This window comes from Macaca thibetana, chromosome 13, assembly GCF_024542745.1.
Source record: "Macaca thibetana thibetana isolate TM-01 chromosome 13, ASM2454274v1, whole genome shotgun sequence".
NCBI lineage: Eukaryota > Metazoa > Chordata > Mammalia > Primates > Cercopithecidae > Macaca > Macaca thibetana.
This window is the reverse complement of record NC_065590.1, coordinates 1,478,478-1,500,116: the sequence shown is the minus strand read 5'-3', so window position 1 is coordinate 1,500,116 and position 21,639 is coordinate 1,478,478. Positions and strand designations below refer to the sequence as shown.

General features: G+C 44.0%; 2 protein-coding genes across 2 annotated transcripts in view; both read left to right on the top strand.

Annotated features, from left to right (window-relative positions):
* ANKRD39 (ankyrin repeat domain 39) overlaps positions 1-21,639 on the top strand; it is a 745,852-nt gene that overhangs the window by 402,149 nt on the left and 322,064 nt on the right. The gene's annotated exons all lie outside the window — the stretch shown is intronic.
* TMEM131 (transmembrane protein 131) overlaps positions 1-21,639 on the top strand; it is a 256,208-nt gene that overhangs the window by 216,139 nt on the left and 18,430 nt on the right. The window contains exon 32 of the mRNA XM_050755189.1: positions 19,863-20,038. Within this exon, the coding sequence (XP_050611146.1) occupies positions 19,863-20,038 (176 nt within the window). The remainder of the gene's footprint in view (positions 1-19,862; positions 20,039-21,639) is intronic.

The following is a 21,639-nucleotide window of genomic DNA, read 5'->3' as shown; positions in this document are numbered from 1 at the left end:
CTGCAAGCTCCACCTCCCGGGTTTACGCCACTCTCCTGCCTCAGCCTCCCGAGTAGCTGGGACTATAGGCGCCCGCCACCTCACCCAGCTAGTTTTTTGTATTTTTTAGTAGAGACGGGATTTCATCGTGTTAGCCAGGATGGTCTCGATCTCCTGACCTCATGATCCGCCCGTCTCAGCCTCCCAAAGTGCTGGGATTACAGGCTTGAGCCACGACGCCCGGCCCCCTGTTTAATTTTTAACAAGAAAAAAGTATGCATGTATAGTAGGTTTTTTTTATTTTTAGACATATAGAGTTACAACCAAGAAGACAGTATTTTTTATGAAAAATGAATAATACATGGAAACGTGGTGCTTGAAAATATCTCTGGGTCAAGGTCAGAAGCCCATAGGGCTGAGACAGCAGTGCTGATCCACACTTGCCAAGGTTTCAGACGTGACCACAATGTCTCATGCGCCCTGGTGATTGGCACTGCTTGCTACAGTTTTCCAGTAAAGCAACGCTGGGCAGAACAGGAGCAAGCCCCAGTGTGTGTGATTCTAACTCCTACACTGTGCTGCCTCCTCAAAGAAAAAGAGGGAGGGGGAAGCAAATGAGGAGATAATTGGTGAAACCATGTGCCCAGGTGGTGGAGTGGGCCGAGGCCCAGTTAGGTAGATGATAAAAGGATGGACACTCCGCAGGTGTGCCGGTGCGGGTGAGTTGGTAGAGGTGGAGAGGCAGGATACAGGTTTTCACTTGAACTTGAGGAGTCAACTTGAGGCAGCATGTGGGTTTAGGGAGGTTTTTACTTGAACAGGTCATCCTCTGAGACTGCTTGGAGTGAGTGGTAGGGTAGAAACACAAAATAGACAAAGTTTGGAATAGTCAAATTCCACCTCGCTGAGAACGTTGTAGGCCGGGGGAGTCAGCAGGGGCAGGAAACTTGGATTGCACACGGCCCCTTCAGCAACGTTGGAGGCCCTGCCGAGGGCCACTGAGGCACTGCCTCCGGCCCGTGTCACTTTCTCAGTTGTACCCTGCAGCCCAGTGGTGAAGAATGAAAACTGGGTAGTTGGTGGAGTAGGACAGTGCTGGAGTTGTGTGGGGCAGGGACAGCAAAAAGACAGCAAGAGAGGACGTCACAGGAGTGCTGGCAGGAGAGCGGTGGGGTGCTGTGCTGGCAATGTGGAATTAGCAGCGTGGGGGAGGACCTTTAGCCAGAAGGAACTTCACAGATGGAGAACATGGATGAGTTAAGGGATGGGAAATCCAAGAGGTTGAATTTTGAGGATGGTGGGAGCAAGGAATGTTAGGGGACTAGGTCTAAAAAGGAGGTGTGAGTGTAGGGTTTCAGAGGAAAAGCAGTTCTGGGCAATACCAGGTTCATAGGTGCAGCCTTGGAAATGGGATGTCGGAGTGAGCTAGAGGTGAGGTCCACAGTCCTTATGCAACACTGAGTGCCTCGTGTTTGGGAATTCAGAATTTTGGAAAGGTATGCAGTGCATACACCACACGACGCAGAAGACTGTAAAAGTAGGTGAACACCAGATCGGCCACCAAAAATAGTCATATTAAGTTTTGTTTCTAAATGAGTTTGGGAAACAAAGCTTTGAGAGTTTTTTGGATTTCAGATTTACAGATAAGAGATTGTCGACCTGTATAAGGCCTGGGGTCCAGACAGTGGGAGGTCAAGGGTGAGAGGAAGTCCGTAAGTGTGATGCCAGCACCCCTGAAGCCTGGGGAGATTCTTTTTTTTTTTTTATGATTATTACTGTTATTATACTTTAAGTTCTAGGGTACATGTGCATAACGTGCAGGTTTGTTACATATGTATACTTGTGCCATGTTGGTGTGCTGCACCCATCAACTCGTCAGCACCCATCAACTCGTCATTTACATCAGGTATAACTCCCAATGCAATCTCTCCCTCCTCCCCCCTCCCCATGATAGGCCCCGATGTGTGATGTCCCCCTTCCCGAGTCCAAGTGATCTCATTGTTCAGTTCCCACCTATGAGTGAGAACATGCGGTGTTTGGTTTTCTGTTCTTGTGATAGTTTGCTGAGAATGATGGTTTCCAGCTGCATCCATGTCCCTACAAAGGACACAAACTCATCCTTTTTTATGGCTGCATAGTATCCCATGGTGTATGTGTGCCACATTTTCTTAATCCAGTCTGTCACTGATGGACATTGGGTTGATTCCAAGTCTTTGCTATTGTGAATAGTGCCGCAGTAAACATACGTGTGCATGTGTCTTTATAGCAGCATGATTTATAATCCTTTGGGTATATACCCAGTAATGGGATGGCTGGGTCATATGGTACTTTATCCCGGCCCGCGGGATAGTCAGTGTAGGCCCTGGAGGAGGGGGTGGGAATTTGGGGAACAAGAGACACGAGAAATGGAGACAAGACAGTGCTCTGATCAAGTCTCGTTTAATGGCGGTAATGCACTGCCTTATATACACTTGGAAGGGAAGGGGTTGGGCTAAGGCGGAAATGATCTCATTGCCGAGGGCGTGGCCAGGTTAGTTTCGGTTTCTCCGGTCGGACGTCATGTTGCGCTTGCGCTATTAAGTAACAATTTTCCCGGGCGCTGGAAAAGTGAGTGAAGAAGAAGCAGGAAGAGCGCCATCTTTAAGGAGGTATTAGTACAGGGGAAAAAAGGCAAAGATAGGGAGAAGGTGTGGGGTGGAAATGAATATAGCTCAGGCGTTTAATCCTCAATTATTATTCGCTATGGCCGGGGCGTGCAGCTCCGGACAGTACTTCTAGTTCTAGATCCTTGAGGAATCGCCATACTGTTTTCCATAATGGTTGAACTAGTTTACAATCCCACCAACAGTGTAAAAGTGTTCCTATTTCTCCACATCCTCTCCAGCACCTGTTGTTTCCTGACTTTTTAATGATTGCCATTCTAACTGGTGTGAGATGGTATCTCATTGTGGTTTTGATTTGCATTTCTCTGATGGCCAGTGATGACGAGCATTTTTTCATGTGTCTGTTGGCTGTATGCATGTCTTCTTTTGAGAAATGTCTGTTTATATCCTTTGCCCACTTTTTGATGGGGTTGTTTGTTTTTTTCTTGTAAATTTGTTTGAGTTCTTTGTAGGTTCTGAATATCAGCCCTTTGTCAGATGAGTAGATTGCAAAAATTTTCTCCCATTCTGTAGGTTGCTTGTTCACTCTGATGGGAGTTTCTTTTGCTGTGCAGAAGCTCTTTAGTTGAATTAGATCCCATTCATCAATTTTGGCTTTTGTTGCCGTTGCTTTTGGTGTTTTAGACATGAAGTCCTTGCCCATCCCTATGTCCTGAATGGTATTACCTAGGTTTTCTTCTAGGGTTTTTATGGTATTAGGTCTAACATTTAAGTCTCTAATCCATCTTGAATTAATTTTCGTATAAGAAGTAAGGAAAGGATCCAGTTTCAGCTTTCTACTTATGGCTAGCCAATTTTCCCAGCACCATTTATTAAATAGGGAATCCTTTCCCTATTTCTTGTTTTTGTCAGGTTTGTCAAAGATCAGATGGCTGTAGATGTGTGGTATTGTTTCTGAGGACTCTGTTCTATTCCATTGGTCTATATCTCTGTTTTGGTACCAGTACCATGCTGTTTTGGTTATTGTAGCCTTGTAGTATAGTTTGAAGTCAGGTAGCGTGATGCCTCCAGCTTTGCTCTTTTGACTTAGGATTGTCTTGGCAATGCGGGCTCTTTTTTGGTTCCATATGAACTTTAAAGCAGTTTATTCCCATTCTGTGAAGAAACTCATTGGTAGCTTGATGGGTATGGCATTGAATCTATAAATTACCTTGGGCAGTATGGCCATTTTCACGATATTGATTCTTCCTATCCATGAGCATGGTATGTTCTTCCATTTGTTTGTGTCCTCTTCTATTTCACTGAGCAGTGGTTTGTAGTTCTCCTTGAAGAGGTCCTTTACATCCCTTGTAAGTTGGATTCCTAGGTATTTTATTCTCTTTGAAGCAATTGTGAATGGAAGTTCATTCCTGATTTGGCTCTCTGTTTGTCTGTTACTGGTGTATAAGAATGCTTGTGATTTTTGCACATTAATTTTGTATCCTGAGACTTTGCTGAAGTTTCTTATCAGCTTAAGGAGATTTTGGGCTGAGACAATGGGGTTTTCTAAATATACAATCATGTCATCTGCAAACAGGGACAATTTGACTTCTTCTTTTCCTAACTGAATACCCTTTATTTCTTTCTTTTGCCTGATTGCCCTAGCCAGAACTTCCAACACTATGTTGAATAGAAGTGGTGAGAGAGGGCATCCCTGTCTTGTGCCAGTTTTCAAAGGGAATTTTTCCAGTTTTTGCCCATTCAGTATGATATTGGCTGTGGGTTTGTCATAAATAGCTCTTATGATTTTGAGATACGTTCCATCAATACCGAATTTATTGAGCGTTTTTAGCATGAAAGGGTGTTGAATTTTGTCAAAGGCCTTTTCTGCATCTGTTGAGATAATCATGTGGTTTTCGTCTTTGGTTCTGTTTATATGCTGGATTACGTTTATTGATTTGCATATGTTGAACCAGCCTTGCATCCCAGGGATGAAGCCCACTTGATCATGGTGGATAAGCTTTTTGATGTGCTGCTGGATCCGATTTGCCAGTATTATTATTGAGGATTTTTGCATCGATGTTCATCAGGGATATTGGTCTAAAATTCTCTTTTTTTGTTGTGTCTCTGCCAGGCTTTGGTATCAGGATGATGTTGGCCTCATAAAATGAGTTAGGGAGGATTCCCTCTTTTTCTATTGATTGGAATAGTTTCAGAAGGAATGGTACCAGCTCCTCCTTGTACCTCTGGTAGAATTCGGCTGTGAATCCGTCTGGTCCTGGACTTTTTTTGGTTGGTAGGCTATTAATTATTGCCTCAATTTCAAAGCCTGCTATTGGTCTATTCAAGGATTCAACTTCCTCCTGGTTTAGTATTGGGAGAGTGTAGGTGTCCAGGAAATTATCCATTTCTTCTAGATTTTCTAGTTTATTTGCATAGAGGTGTTTATAGTATTCTCTGATGGTAGTTTGTATTTCTGTGGGGTCGGTGGTGATATCCCCTTTATCATTTTTTATTGCGTCTATTTGATTCTTCTCTCTTTTCTTCTTTATTAGTCTTGCTAGCGGTCTAACAGTTTTGTTGATCTTTTCAAAAAACCAACTCCTGGATTCACTGATTTTTTTGGAGGGTTTTTTGTGTCTCTATCTCCTTCAGTTCTGCTCTGATTTTAGTTATTTCTTGCCTTCTGCTAGCTTTTGAATGTGTTTGCTCTTGCTTCTCTAGTTCTTTTAATTGTGATGTTAGGGTGTCAATTTTAGATCTTTCCAGCTTTCTCTTGTGGCATTTAGTGCTATAAATTTCCCTCTACACACTGCTTTAAATGTGTCCCAGAGATTCTGGTATGTTGTATCTTTGTTCTCATTGGTTTCAAAGAACATCTTTATTTCTGCCTTCATTTTGTTATGTACCCAGTAGTCATTCAGGAGCAGGTTATTCAGTTTCCATGTAGTTGAGCGGTTTTGATTGAGTTTCTTAGGCCCGAGTTCTAGTTTGATTGCACTGTGGTCTGAGAAACAGTTTGTTACAATTTCTGTTCTTGTACATTTGCTGAGGAGTGTTTTACTTCCAATTATGTGGTCAATTTTGGAATAAGTGTGATGTGGTGCTGAGAAGAATGTATATTCTGTTGATTTGGGGTGGAGAGTTCTGTAGATGTGTATTAGGTCTGCTTGCTGCAGAGATGAGTTCAATTCCTGGATATCCTTGTTAACTTTCTGTCTCGTTGATCTGTCTAATGTTGTCGGTGGGGTGTTGAAGTCTCCCATTATTATTGTATGGGAGTCTAAGTCTCTTTGTAAGTCTCTAAGGACTTGCTTTATGAATCTGGGTGCTCCTGTATTGGGTGCATATATATTTAGGATAGTTAGCTCTTCCTGTTGAATTGATCCCTTTACTATTATGTAATGGCCTTCTTTGTCTCTTTTGATCTTTGATGGTTTAAAGTCTGTTTTATCAGAGACTAGTATTGCAACCCCTGCTTTTTTTTGTTCTCCATTTGCTTGGTAGATCTTCCTCCATCCCTTTATTTTGAGCCTATGTATGTCTCTGCATGTGAGATGGATCTCCTGAATACAGCAAACTGATGGGTCTTGATTCTTTATCCAGTTTGCCAGTCTGTGTCTTTTAATTGGAGCATTTAGTCCATTTACATTTAAGGTTAATATTGTTATGTGTGAACTTGATCCTGCCATTATGATATTAACTGGTTATTTTGCTCGTTAGTTGATGCAGTTTCTTCCTAGCCTCAATGGTCTTTACATTTTGGCATGTTTTTGCACTGGCTGGTACCGGTTGTTCCTTTCCATGTTTAGTGCTTCCTTCAGGGTCTCTTGTAAGGCAGGCCTGGTGGTGACAAAATCTCTAAGCATTTGCTTATCTGTAAAGGATTTTATTTCTCCTTCACTTATGAAACTTAGTTTGGCTGGATATGAAATTCTGGGTTGAAAATTCTTTTCTTTAAGAATGTTGAATATTGGTCCCCACTCTCTTCTGGCTTGTAGAGTTTCTGCCGAGAGATGTGCTGTTAGTCTGATGGGCTTCCCTTTGTGGGTAACCCGATCTTTCTCTCTGGCTGCCCTTAACCGTTTTTCCTTCATTTCAACTTTGGAGAATCTGACAATTATGTGTCTTGGAGTAGCTCTTCTCGAAGAGTATCTTTGTGGCATTCTCTGTATTTCCTGAATTTGAATGTTGGCCTGCCCTACCGGTTGGGGAAGTTCTCCTGGATGATATCCTGAAGAGTGTTTTCCACCTTGGTTCCATTTTCCCCCTTACTTTCAGGCACCCCAATCAGACGTAGATTTGGTCTTTTTACATAATCCCAACTTCTTGCAGGCTTTGTTCATTTCTTTTTCTTCAGATTTCTCTTCTCGCTTCATTTCATTCATTTGATCCTCAATCGCTGATACTCTTTCTTCCAGTTGATCGAGTCAGTTACTGAAGCTTGTGTATTTGTCATGTATTTCTCGTGTCATGGTTTTCATCTCTGTCAGTTCGTTTATGGCCTTCTCTGCATTAATTATTCTAGTTATCAATTCTTCCACTCTTTTTTCAAGATTTTTAGTTTATTTGCACTGGGTACATAATTCCTCCTTTAGCTCTGAGAAGTTTGATGGACTGAAGCCTTCTTCTCTCATCTCATCAAAGTCATTCTCCGTCCAGCTTTGATCCGTTGCTGGCGATGAGTTGCGTTCCTTTGGAGGGGGAGATGCGCTCTTATTTTTTGAATTTCCAGCTTTTCTGCCCTGCTTTTTCCCCATCTTTGTGGTTTTATCTGCTTCTGGTCTTTGATGATGGTGACATACTGATGGGGTTTTGGTGTGAGTGTACTTCCTGTTTGTTAGTTTTCCTTCTAACAGTCAGGACCCTCAGCTGTAGGTCTGTTGGAGATTGCTTGAGGTCCACTCCAGACCCTGTTTGCCTGGGTATCAGCAGCAGAGGCTGCAAAAGATAGAATACTGCTGAACAGCGAGTGTACCTGTCTGATTCTTGCTTTGGAAGCTTTCTCTCAGGGGTGTACTCCACCGTGTGAGGTGTGGGGTGTTGGTCTGCCCCTAGTGGGGGATGTCTCCCAGTTAGGCTACTCAGGGGTCAGGGACCCACTTGAGCAGGCAGTCTGTCCGTTCTCAGATCTCAACCTCCGTGTTGGGAGATCCACTGCTCTCTTCAAAGCTGTCAGACAGAGTCGTTTGTGTCTGCAGAGGTTTCTGCTGCTTTTTGTTGTTGTTGTTGTTGTTTAGCTGTGCCCTGTCCCCAGAGGTGGAGTCTACAGAGACAGGCAGGTCTCCTTGAGCTGCTGTGGGCTGCACCCAGTTCGAGCTTCCCAGGGGCTTTGTTTACCTACTTAAGCCTCAGCAATGGCGGGCACCCCTCCCCCAGCCTGGCTGCTGCCTTGCTGTTACATCGCAGACTGCTGTGCTAGCAATGCGGGAGGCTCCGTGGGCGTGGGACCCTCCCAGCCAGGTATGGGATATAATCTCCTGGTGTGCCAGTTTGCTAAGACCCTTGGTAAAGTGCAGTATTGGGGTGGGAGTTACCTGATTTTCCAGGTGTTGTGTGTCTCAGTTCCCCTGGCTAGGAAAAGGGATTCCCTTCCCCCTTGCGCTTCCCAGGTGAGGCGATCCCTTGCCCTGCTTCAGCTCTTGCCGGTCGGGCTGCAGCAGCTGACCAGCACCGATTGTCTGGCACTCCCTAGTGAGATGAACCCAGTACCTCAGTTGAAAATACAGAAATCACCTGTCTTCTGTGTCGCTCGCTCTGGGAACTGGAGACGAGCTGTTCCTATTTGGCCATCTTGCTCCACCCCTAGCGTACAATCAGGAGATTCTTTCTGGAGGTCACCATTGGTGATTCTCTGGAGGTTTTCCAGAGATGTCCCTCTCAGGTGCTGTCACTGATACGACAGGGCCTGACGTGGGACCACACACGTTCAGAGAACCCATTTGCTAGTGATTGAAACTTCCCTGAAGTAATTCTTTTGGGTGGCAATTAAATGAAAGGATTTAAAGTGGGAGACGGGCAACTAACTAGCTTAGACTAGCGATTCATTCAGAGCAAGTAGCTCAGACAAATTCATTGTACAGCATTTAGTGACGATAAAGATGAAGTAAATGTCTCGGACATGGTTTTTACATAAATAATTCATAGTTTGCCTACATTTAAAACAGATTAGAGATAGTTTAAATTATCAAAGCACATGTAAAACAATGAATGAAAGTCAGAAATGGTTTTCGGTGTTTCATCTGTTTTTTAGTTATGGTACTATCAGCAGAAACCTAGAATAAAGTTAGTTGTTACCATTAAGTGTTAAATTGAACTGCAGATTTTCTGGCGGTTATAGTTGAGGAAGAATGTCATATAGTTCTCCTGAAGGAAAAGGGGGCATAGGAGTTCATCTGAAAAAAGAAAACAGAGTTTGCTGTCATTGAATTCCTGCCTGAATCTGAGGACATCGAATAGTAGAACAGTTATCGTGTCTCTGTTACAGAGACTATGGCAGTGTTCTTCACATAGATCTTTTCTATTGGCCCCCTGTCAAACCCAACATCTTCACATTGAATGAGAGCTCCTCACCTACACCGTGCCTCCCAGATGCACACTCAGCCTCCCTCCCCCGCACGCACAGCATTTACGGTGACCGTGGGTAAGTATAGCTAGTGGGTGGTCCACGCTAAATGTTTAGCAGCCAAAGTGTTCTTCCACACACTGAGGTTAGCCCCAAGGTACCCCGCAGTCAGAGACAAATGTTTTTGTCAGTAAAGACTTTTGGTTTTTGGTTTTGGGGAGTTTGGTTGAGACAGAGTCTCACTCTGCCACCCAGGCTGGAGCGCAGTGGTGTGATCTCAGCCCAGTGCAGCCTCCCAGACTCAAGGGATTCTTCCACCTCAGCCTCCCAAGTAGCTGGAACCATAGGCATGCACCACCATGCCTAATTTTTTTATTTTTTATTTTTTTTTTTGGAGAGACAGGGTCTCCCTGTGTTGCCCATGCTGGGCTCAAGCAATCCCCCCACCTCAGCCTCCCAAAGTGCTAGGATTACAAGCATGAGCCACTTCGTATCTGGCCACTTTTTTTTTAGCTTTTTATTTTGAGATAACTGTAGATTCATATGCAAATAATAAATTCAGAGATCCCATATACCTTTTACCCAGTTTCCCCCAATGGTAACACATTGCAAAACCACTGTACAATATTGCACCCAGGATAGTGATGCTGGTACAGCCAAGACACAGAACATTTGCAAGCCCACAGGAGTCCTCATAGGCCCTTTTCTAGCCACACTCACTTCCCTCCTTCTTCAGCTTACCCCTTAGTCTGGCAGCTGTGATTGCATTCATGTAACATTCTTGAAATGACAAAATTGTGGACATGGAGGAGATTAATAGTTGCCAGACTAAGGAGAACTTTTTCCGGAAAGGAATGTGCCATTTTGGTGTTTCTGAGTCAGTTTAATTCTCTGGAGATTCGCCAGTTTGTCGCTTTTTATTGCTGAATAGTAGTCCATCGTATGGGTGTACCGCAGGTTTTTCAGTCATTTGCTCATTGAAGAACGTTTGGATTATGTGTAATTTAGGGCTCTTATGATGATGTAAATATTTGTGTACAAGTTTTTGTACGAACACAGAGCTTCGTTTCTCTGCGATGTGTGCCCAGCAGTGAATTTGTTGGGTCTCGTGATAGTTGCATATTTCATTTTTTTAAAGAAACCGCCAAAACGTTTTCTCTGATGACCGTGCTGTATTCCATTCCCACCAGCAGCGTGGGCATGATCCAGGTTCTCCACGTCCTCAGCAGCATCTCCGTTTTTTCTGTTGAAGCCATTCTGATAAGTGTGTAGATAAGTGATACCTCTTTGTGGTTTTTCTTTGCAGTCATTTCCTAATGGATAATGATGTTGAACATATTTTCATGTGCTTATTTGCGGTCTGTCTGTTCTCCTTGGTAAATCTCTTCTTCATGTCTTTTGCCCGTTTTTTTAATTGGATTGTTTGGGGTTTTTTTTTACTATTGATTTTGAGTGTCGTTTACATATTCTACATACTAGTACTTTGTCAGATATGTGGTTTGCAAATATTTTTCACTTGTCCGTAGTGTGTCTTTTTATCCTTTTATAGTCCATGATTCATTTTGAGTTCAGTTTGTATGAAGTGTGAAACTTAGTTTGGAGTTCACTTTGACTTAAAGTAGGGGGAAGATGTTAATTTTTCAATCGCTTTCCTAATAGTTACAGGGCTGGTCACAGCATCTGTTTCATATTCGGTGAGTTGTGGTGGTCGTGTTTTCAATCAGGTGGTCCATCATTTCATCGAAGTTATCACAGTTATGTGAATAGAGTTGTTCATAGTATTCCCTTACCACCGTGTTGATGTCTTTAGGGTCTATAGGAATATTCTGTTTCATTTCTGGTATTGGTAATTTGTGTCTTCTTTTTTAGTTATTTTTTGTTTTTTTTTGTAGGGGGGGTTTTGGTCAGTCTTCCTAGGTTTGTCAGTTTTATTGATCTCATCAAAGAACAGCTCTGTGTTTCATTGATTTGCCTCCATTGCTTATCTGTTTCATCCCAGTGCCTTCTGTTATTACCTTCCTCCTGCTTGCTTTAGGTTTATTTTTCTGCTCTTTTTTTAGTTACGTAAGGTGGGAGTTTAAATTGTTAATACAGGACTTTCCCCCCTTTTTATGTATGCTTTTAGTGCTATAAATTTCCTTCTCACCCCTGCTTTGTTGCTGTCCCACAAATTTTGATACATGGAACTTTCAGTTTTATTCCCTTCCATTTTTTTTCTTTTGAGACTTTCTGTGACCCATGAATAATTTAGAAGTGTGTTGCTTAGTTTCCAGTCTTCCAAGATTGGAGATTTGGCCTATCTTTCTGTTACTGCTTTCTACTTTGAACCCACTATATTGGAGAATACACTACAAATGATTTCACTTATTTTAAATGTGTTGAGGTTTGTTTTATGGCCCAGGATATGGTCTGTCTTGGCTTATGACCCACGGGCACTTGAATGTATATTCTCCTGTTTCGTGTGGACTAGTTTATAAATGTTCTTTAGAGCCTGTTGGTTGATAATGGTGTTAAGTTCTTTCCTTTCTGATTTTTCTGTCTAGTTGTTATACTGTTGAGAGAAGGCTGTTGACATTTCCAGATGTAATTGTGGATTTCTCTTTTAGGTGTTTCTGCTTTACATAGTTTGCAGTGTTTTTGTTTGATGCGTTTACATTTAAGATTGCTGTAACTTCTTGGTGGATGAACTGGTTTATCATTATATAATGTCCTTCTTTGTTTCTAGTGATTTTCTTTCCTCTCAAGTTCATCTAGTATTAATATAGCCATTCCTGCTTTACTTTAATTAATGTTCCCATGATTTTTTTTCCCTCCTTTTACTTCAGCCTGCCCATATCATTACGTTTGAAGGACATTTCTTATAGACAGCATATAATTAGGTCATGATTTTTAATCCAGTCTGCCAGTCTCTGTATTTGTTATATAAGTAGACTGTCTACTTTTAATGTACTTATTGATATGTTAGGACTTAAATCTGCCATTTTATTTCGTTTCCTCTATTTTCTTTTTCCTGCCTTTTTGTGGGTTACTTGTGTATTTTTTAGAATTGTTTCGTCTGTAGCATTTTTTAATGTATCTCTTCATATAGCTTTTTTTTTTTTTAGAGGTTGCTTTAGATATACATTATATGTACCTAACTCCTCATGGTCCTGGCGTCATCATTTTACCCTCACAAGTGAACTGTAGAAACCTCATCTCCCTTTATGTGTCTTTGCTTTAGTTGTCTTAAATATTTCCTCTACATACATTTAGAACCAAATCAGATAGTGTTTGAATGTTTACATCAGTCATCAAACATAATTTAGAAAACTTAAGATATGAAGGAAATCTTGTTTTGTTTATATATTTTTTCCTAATCCTCCAAGGTTCCTTCTTTGATCATTTCCTTTCTGTTTTAGTCACTGTCTTCAGCCATTTTCTTAGGGTAGGTCTGTTGGATTTGAATTCTCTGAGTTTTCTTTCATCCGAGAATGTCCGAATATTCCTGAAGGATATTTTCATCTGAGTATAGGATTCTGGAATGACACTTGTTTTCTTTGAGAACTTGAAAAATGCTTCCTTTTAGCCTCCGTGGTTTCTCATGAGAACTCTGTCATTCTAATTGTGTTTTCCCTGTAGGTCATGTGTCATTTTCTCTGGCTGATTTCAAGGTTTTTTTTTGTCTTTAGTTTTCACAGATTTGATTGCAATGCATCTTGATGTGGATTCCTTTCTGTTTACCCTTTTTGAGGTTTGCTCTTTTTTTTTTTTTAGTCTATATAGGTTTAGTCTCGCCAGATTTAGGACGTTTTTACCCATTGTTTCTTTAGGTACTTCTTCAGCCCTCCCTTTTTCTCCTTTCCTTCTGAGACTTTGATAACACAAATGTTAGATCTTTTGTTGTAATTGCACAGGTCCCTGAAGCTCTGTTCTTTTTTGTAGTCCGTTTTCTTTCATAATTTCTAATTGTCTATATTTGTTTACTGATTATTTCCTGTCTCATCTGTTCTGAGCCCGTGCAGTGAGCTTTTTATTTCAGTTACTATATTTTTCAGTTCTGAAATTTCCATTTTGTTCTTCTTTAGCTTCTATTTCTTTGCTGAGGCTGTTTTTTCAGTTGTTTCAAGCATGTTCATAATTGCTCATTGAACAAGCATTTTTATGATGGCTTTGTCAGCTAATTTCAACATCTCTCTCATCTTGGTGTTGGCAGCATCTCTTTATTATTTTGTTTGTGTTTTCATTTGATTTGAGAAATTTCTGATTCTTGGTATGAAGAGTGGCTCTAGATTGAAACCTGGACCATTTGGGTATTAATGTTCTGAGACTGGATCTTACCTAACTAAACCTTCTGTTTTAGCCGGCTTTGACTGCTGTGGCAGAGGAAGAGGAAGGGGTTGTACCCCCTTTTTATTGCCAGGCAGAGTTAGAAGTCCTGGTTTCCTGCTGTCCTCTGTTGACACGCAAGGGCAGGGAGGCTCCTCATTACTGCTGGGTAGGGCTGGGAGTTCCGGTTCCCATGTTGTGTTTGCTGACCCCGCTGGGCAGTGGTAGAAGTCCTGACTGTCCACTAGGCCTCCTCTGGAGTTGGCTCCTTAGTGCGTGGCCGGGAAGGGGTGTTCGTTACTGACTGTCGGGAATGAAAGGCTCAGCTCCCTGCTTAGCCCTCCCTGACAGCACCACCACCAGCATGCTGGGATGTCTGGTTACAGCCTTGCAAAGGTGGAAGTCTTGGCTCCCACTTTGGCCTTTGTTGGCATGGGTAGAGATGGCACCCCAGTTCTTATTGTGGTGTTGGCCTGCAGCCTTTGTCTTGCTAGACTGCCCCTTTCCTGCACCTTTGGCAAGAGAGAGCTGACTTGTTGATCTCTGCTTTGTTTATCTCTGCACATTGGTGTTTCTGAATGGATGTGTGTGGCAGAAAGAAAACCCGGGAACCTTACCATCATGCCTGTCCTCAGACCCCAGTCTCCCTCCAGTCTGTCACCTTCTCTGCCTTTCAGTCATCTTCTTTGCTTTTTGTACACTGCCTAGAGTTTTCAGTTGTGCTTGGCAGGAAGAATAAGGAAAAGATCTGCTCCATCTTCCCAAACGTATAAATCTCCAGGTGTTTGGTTGGTGTGTTTGTTTAAATGAGATTTATGTTTCCCAATTAGGGAAAATCTTGGGCTCCACTAAGTGTAGAGACTGAAATGGGATTAGAAAGTCATTTGTAGAAATTCGCACTGTAAAGCCACAGATTGGTACTGATCTCACAAAAACCAAACTCACTGGTCATAAGCACTCGTCCCAGAAGAGCATTGCAGTCTACTTATTGATGGGATAAGTGACTTATAAAGGATTGAGATGGGATAAGCATTTGGACTTGGGTTAGTGAGTCTCAGAGCAGGTCACACAGTGTTGGTACACTTCACTGTTGAGAAGGCGAAACACTGACTCGTGCAGCCTGGCAGATGCTGCTGGGCACCTGCCACGTGCTGGGTGCTGTGCAAGGCACTGTGGCTGGAGAGATCAGTAAGGCCTTATCCCGGCCCTTAGGTGCTTATGCTGTATGGCAAATAGAGTCAAGGGAGTCCATGCCAGGAGCCTGGAAAGGGACGATCTCAGGGAGAATGTTGCAGAAGAGCTTCATGTCCAGAGACAGACCTGAATGATTACATGACCTCAGTAGGTGAGGAGTCTGTGTGGAGATCGTGGGAGCAGACAGGCAGGGTGACCAGCCTCAGGGACGCTTCATCCAGGAGACATCCTGTCTTCTCCACTGTTCATTGAGTTCATTAATTCTTCCTTGAAAGGACAGTCTCCCTCTGAATTCTGTTTTTTTATTTGGTAAATAATAATTATATATGTTATACAACAATTGGCCCTGATAGGTCAAGGGTGGAGCATGTGGAAGAGTTAGGGATAGGCTGGAGCAGACACTGGTAAGGTAGGTGAATCCAAATTTGAACTTTATCCTATAGAAAATGAGGGACAGGATAACATTTCTAAGCTTTAAAAATGTTTCAAAAGGAAGTCAGGCTATTGACAGTGTATAAAACGGAGTGGGGTGGGAGAGTGGGGCAGGAAGAGACGCTCAGCAGGGAGACAAGGCCATTGTGGGTGGCCAGGCAACACTTGAGGAAGGCCTGGGCTTAGGGAGGGCAGTGGGGGTGCATGAGAACGGAGTTGGAGGTTTTAGAAGTAGAATCCATTCCTACTGATGGATTGATGGCAAAATTGCATCGTTTAGATCATTTCTTCCAAGTGACTCAGAATTCCCCCAGTTCTGCTCCGAATGACGGCACCTACCCACCAGAGAGTCCCAGGGGACAGAGAAATAGGAAATGAGGCCCTGCATTTTCACCAGCAATTCCCCCAACAGGTCTCTGATAAACCTAGATAAAATTTATACCTAAAAGCCAGGGAATTCTTCTGTTTTTGTGTTTGCTTTTTTTTGTTTGTTTTGTGTTTTGTTTTGGTTTGGTTTTGGTTTTTTGGAGAAAAGGTCTCACTCTGTGACCCAGGATGGAGTGCAGTGGTGCAGTCATGACTCACTGTAACCTCAAACTCCTGGGCCCAAGAGATCCTCCTGCCTCAGTCCTCTGAGTAGCTAGAGCTACAGGTGTGTGCCGCCACACCCGGCTAGTTTGATTTTAAAATTTTTTGTAGAGATGAGGTCTCACTGTGTTACCCAGGCTGGTCTGGAACACCTGACCTCAAGTGATCTTCCTGCTTTGGGTTCCCAAACCTTTGGGGATTACAGGCCACTGCTGCGCCCAGCCCAGGGATTCCTAAATGGACCATGCATTATTACTGTCACCTGGAGGTCTTGTTAAACAGATTGCTGTGCCTACCCGCAGAGTTCTGGTTCTGTAGGTCTGGAATGGCCATAGAATTTGCATTTCTAACAAGGTCCCAGGTGATGTGGACTCTGGGGCAATGGGGGACACTTTGAGAACTACTGACCTAACAAAAGATTTGGAGGAGTCTCTCCTTTCCCTGAAGCCCAGTCTTTCTCCTGGAACCCAGCCCTGAGGAAGAGACGAGACCCTTAGGAACACGCTTGCCCTGAGCGTCAGCTTCCTGCTCCAGCCCACCCAGGGGCAAGCGGGAGGCACGGGCCACTCCCTGCGCGGCCTGTGGGGACAGGGACTGCCTGCAGCCAGACGTTGGCCATGCAGTCTAATCAGGTTAGGGAAGGCACGTTGTCTCCCCTCCCACTAACATTTGAACTTGGGAATCCAAACAGCAGAAGAAATCATACATGGCCCTGAGGTAGCTCCTAGTCTGGGTGGTTGGATGGATGTTGATGCCGTGGACCAGTGGCTCTCAGCCTGGTGCCCAGGAGAATCTCTAGGTTCTGGGTGGTTGATGTTGATGCCGTGGACCAGTGGCTCTCAGCCTGGTGCCCAGGAGAATCTCTAGGTTCTGGGTGGTTGATGTTGATGCCGTGGACCGGGGACTCTCAGCCTGGTGCCCAGGAGAATCTCTAGGTTCCATCCAGAACTATTGAGTCAGAACCTCTCTGAGGGGTGGCGCCTAGACCCTGAGGGGTCGGGCCCAGACTGCAGTATTTTCTTTTTAGCATTCCATGGGTTATTCTAAAGTGTTTCTGGTTAAGAACAATAATTACAAACTTGAGAACCCATGCGATGTTTTTAGGATCGTTAACTCGGTTTCAGACATTTGGGGTTCGGATTGTTGATGTTAGTGAAATTGAGCCCTAGGGAGAATGTAAAGGAAAAAGCTCCAAGGGCAGATCTCTAGGGAATACCAGCAAAGACAGAGCCAGTTGTGAAGTTGTCAGAAGAAGGGGTTCGTGGTGGGGCCCGGCAGGGGCAGGGGGTACATTCTGCGGTGTGCAGTAGAACGGGAAGGTGGTGTGGAATGAGGAATGACGGGCGTCATGGGCTCGGGGGGTACACTCTGCGGTGTACAGTGGAACGGGAAGGTGTTGTGGAATGAGGAATGATGGGCGTCATGGGCTCGGGGGGTACACTCTGCGGTGTGCAGTGGAACGGGAAGGTCGTGTAGAATGAGGAATGACGGGCGTCATGGGCTTCAACAGGTTAGAGATTCTTGTCAGCCTTTTCGAAATCACATCTGTTAAGGTGCTAGGGACAGAAGTCCAAGGGCTGCATATTGAGTTAATAAGGTGATGATTTTAAGGTAAAAAGGGTAAATTACTCTTTCGTGCAATAATTTTTTTTTTTTTTTTTTTTTTTTTTTTTTTTTTTTGAGACGGAGTCTCGCTCTGTCACCCAGGCTGGAGTGCAGTGGTACAATCTCGACTCCCTGCAAGCTCCACCTCCTGAGTTCAAGCGATTCTCCTGCCTCAGCCTCCTGAGTAACTGGGATTACAGGCACTCGCCACCATGCCCAGCTAATTTTTATATTTTTAGTAGAGATGAGGTTTCGTCATATTAGCCAGGCTGGTCTCAAACTCCTGACCTCAAGTGATCTGCCCTCCTGGGCCTCCCAAAGTGCTGTGATTACAGGTGTGAGCTGAATTAACCTTTTGTTATTGAAGTTTTCAGCTTAACTGTTGATCTGTTAGGTATTTTTTGATCTAACAAATCAAAAACTGTTGATCTGTCTATTCATTGCTTCACTTTTTGAGTTTAGTTTTTGAAAACTCATTTCCAGCCATTTTGTATTTATTATGGAAGTTTCAGGTTATTATAAATATAGATTATTTATACAGATTTACTACCCCTCACGCAGTAAACCTAAGCATGATAAAATTATATAATTGCGGATGAGAAGTTTATTATATGGGGAACTGATCTTGATTGTATGGGAAATTTTGAGGTCTTCTCAGCCTGTGCTGTTGTTGAACTCTCAGAATGTAAGAAATCCCAGAGCTCGTGGAGCAAAGCAGGACATTGCCCTTCCTGTCTGCCGTGGTGGGGAGAAGCTCTGGCTCTTCGATGTAGGTCAGGGGCCAGATTTTTGTTGGTGTGGTTTGATTTGGTTTGATTTGGTTTGGTTTGTTGAGGCAGGGTCTTGCTGTTTTGTCCAGGCTGGGGCACAGTGGCACGATTATAATTAAACAAACTAGTTAGTCCATGCCCCTTCCATTTTTGAGACTTACTATCCCAGTTTGGTTTCAAATCTAACACTTCTTGGAATCAGTGTGCAATAAATGATGAAATGACAATTCCTGGAAATCACTAAGAGATTTACTTACTCTTTTTCTAGCTCAGGCTCAGCAAACTTCTTCTATAAAGGGCCAGGTAGTAAATGTTTGAGGCTTTGTGGGCCACAAACTATCTCTGTTGCCTCTTCTCATGTGTGTCTTTTTTTCGACCACTTCAAAAATGTAGAAATCATTCTTAGCTCACAAGCCACACAAAACAGACTGCAGGCCAGATTTGGCCCATGAGCCACAGTTTGACAACCTGTTTTAAACACTGAGGTTTGAGTCTCTGGCAGGCACCCATTAATGGTGATATTCTTTGGGATAACGCATAAAACACTGGAGTTTTAATTAATTTGTATTAAGTCACCATTACTGAAGGGATGTATTAGAAATTATGACCCATACAGACTGGGTTAAAATGTGGCTTGTGTGGCTTCTGCAGCTTGCACCTGCCTGCCTGCCCAGGTGATTTTGCAGGCACAATCTGAGGTGCTAGAACCCGGGGCTTTCTCTGCCTCTGTCTAGTCCTGCTGGATTGTAAGCTCCATGAGGGCAGGGGTTATGTTGTTCACTGCTGTGTTCCCAGCACACACAACACCGCTGGGAAATACGTTCGGGGTTGGTTCTCGTTTGTCTTGATAGCATCCAGATTTTTAAAAGTAATTGGCGTTCTGTATGTCCATTTTACTCTCTGTCCATATATATACAGCATTACATAGCACCCACGCGCCAGTCACCGTTCCCAGGGATTGTATAATTCCTCAGTACAGCCCTGGATGGTCTTGTCTCTCCATCTTCCAGATGAGAGGCCATGATCAGGCAGCTGGCTTGTAGAAAGCTGCCGGGGTTTGAACCCAGCCATTGTGGCTACACTGCAGGGACTCAGCACACCTAAAGGGCAGGACTTGGGTGCCTCATTGTTCATGTCACCGTCAGGCTTCCATCTCCCAGCAGATGTCAGAGGATCTCTGGTTTCCACTTCTGTAACTTTTCTAAGCTCCATCACCCTCTGGAGAATATTACGAACATTCTGAGACAGACATACAGATTTGTCAAAACTGTCAGGTTTGTCCAGACTCACTGACCTGTACCCTTAAAATGGGTGTGTTCTATCGTATGTAAGTTGTATCTCAGTAAAGTTGATTTTTTAAATTGTTCTCATCACAAAGTCAAATGGATTTGGGAAGCTTTAATTAGAGAAGAAAAAAAGAAACCTTTTTTAATCAGAAAAGAGTCCAGCCTCTTCAAAAAAAAGTTGTAATTGTTTTGTTTTCCAAGCTAGCTATTTAAAAATCAGGAGTTCTGGCCAGGCGCGGTGGCTCACGCCTGTAATCCCAGCAGTTTGGGAGGCCGAGGCGGGCGGATCACGAGGTCAGGAGATCGAGACCATCCTGGCTAACACAGTGAAACCCCGTCTCTACTAAAAATACAAAAAATTAGCCTGACGTGGTGACGGGCGCCTGTAGTCCCAGCTACTCGGGAGGCTGAGGCAGGAGAATGGTGTGAACCCAGGAGGCGGAGCTTGCAGTGAGCCGAGAGCGCACCACTGCACTCCAGCCTGGGCGACAGAGCGAGACTCTGTCTCAAAAAAAAAAAAAATCAAGAGTTCTTTTACCTTAATTTTTATCCTCAGGGAAAGGAAAACCTCTTCAGCGCAAGGTGAAACCACCTAAGAAGCAAGAGGAGAAGGAGAAGAAGGGAAAGGGAAAGCCGCAGGAAGATGAGCTGAAGGACTCTTTGGCTGATGATGACAGCTCCTCCACCACCACAGAGACCTCCAACCCCGACACAGAGCCGCTCCTCAAGGAGGTACGGGCTGATCTCACAAAACAAAACACGAGGGAGAAAGAGAGGTCTCCTGCAGCGCACAAGACCTTCCATCTCCTAGATTCTGGTTTTAGTACAAAAGTAATGTTTAAATCTAGCATGAACACCCACTGAGGAGTGGTTCGTGTGCCGGCCATGCCTCCAGAGTCACTCCCCTGCAGACAGCATTCACAGCTCTGGGGATGAATGGCTCCACGTCCTCCGGGGAGGAACAGTTGGAAGCATGTTAATAAAGTAAGACGGTTAGAAACTGGAAACACTGCTTGAAAGCTAGGGACTGTCTGGAGTAGTAACTGTTCTAGCTCATGAAACTTCTTTCAGATTTTAAGGATCAGAAGAATGAGAAGGAACGCTACCATTTTAATTAGGTTGTGTTTTCCTGTCATGTTGCTCCTGGCACCTGCTGGAAGCGGGGTTTTGGTGGCAGCTTACTCCCAAGCAGTAGAGTGGTGACTGCCCTGGAGGGAGCGTGGCCCCAGGAAAGACCCCAGGCTTTAATGGCCCCCGGGGACAAGGAGCCCAGCCCAGGATACATCAGCACGCCAAGAAGTTGCCTTGCCCGCGGGAGGCCTCGGCTCCCGGGGCTGTTAGCACAGCAGGAAGAGCAGTGCAAAGTGTCGGGTCCAGTGGGCCTTAGTGGCGGGGTCACATTACTGCTGTGAGTAGTGTGGGGTGTGCAAGAAAGCGCAATCATCCCACTCTGGCACTTTTATTTTTAGATCAATAGATTTCAAATCTAAACTGATCCTAATATAGCCTTTAATGTTGTAGAACAGACTTTCTTTTTTAGTTTTAGTCTAGTGACCGAGGAATGACTTCTTACAGATTTCCAGCATCAATGTTTTGTTCACATGCATTAATGTTTAAAATGAAATTTATATGTGACTTACTTTCAAGTCAGCCGCCTTCCCCTTTGCGTTCCCTTACCGTTACCGAGGTCCTCTGTCTACCCGCAGCCCAACTCCGAGCTAGTGCTGGAGCTCTGTGGTTTCTAGCGCTTTAACAAATGACTTCAGAGAAGCAGAAAGCCCTGTGCTGAACTTTGAGTAAAATCCCAGCAGTTGAAACCCTGTGCATCAGAGCTGGGAAGGCATTTTCAGGCCAGGCTTTCTGCACACCTTTCTGCCACCTCCCTTCCCACCTGCCGGCCTCTTCCTGCTCACCCCACTGCGGCCCCTCTCCAGTGGCCCCCAGCGGCCAGTGCTTTGTGCTCAGCCATTGGTGTCATTCTTAGCTCCCTGTTGTTCGTTCCCTCCTGTGTCCCCAGCTCCTTCCATGCTATTTGTGCAGCTCAGAACTGACATCCTTTGTGAGACCTGCTTGTCTGGTTACTACCCTGTCACCTCCAGCGCGTTGTCATTCCTCCTGCCCTCCAGTGCGTTGTCATTCCTCCTGCTCGGCAATCTGCATAGAGGCTGCTTTTATTTCTCTGTGACTGATCTCAGTCTGTCCGTTAATGTGTATTTTCTTCTCAACTAAATCCCAACTTGGATAGGTCATTTTCTCTTGCACGTCTTTTCCAATTCTGTTCTACTCATTCAGTCAACACACAGGAATTGAGCACCCACGTGCCAGGCCACGTG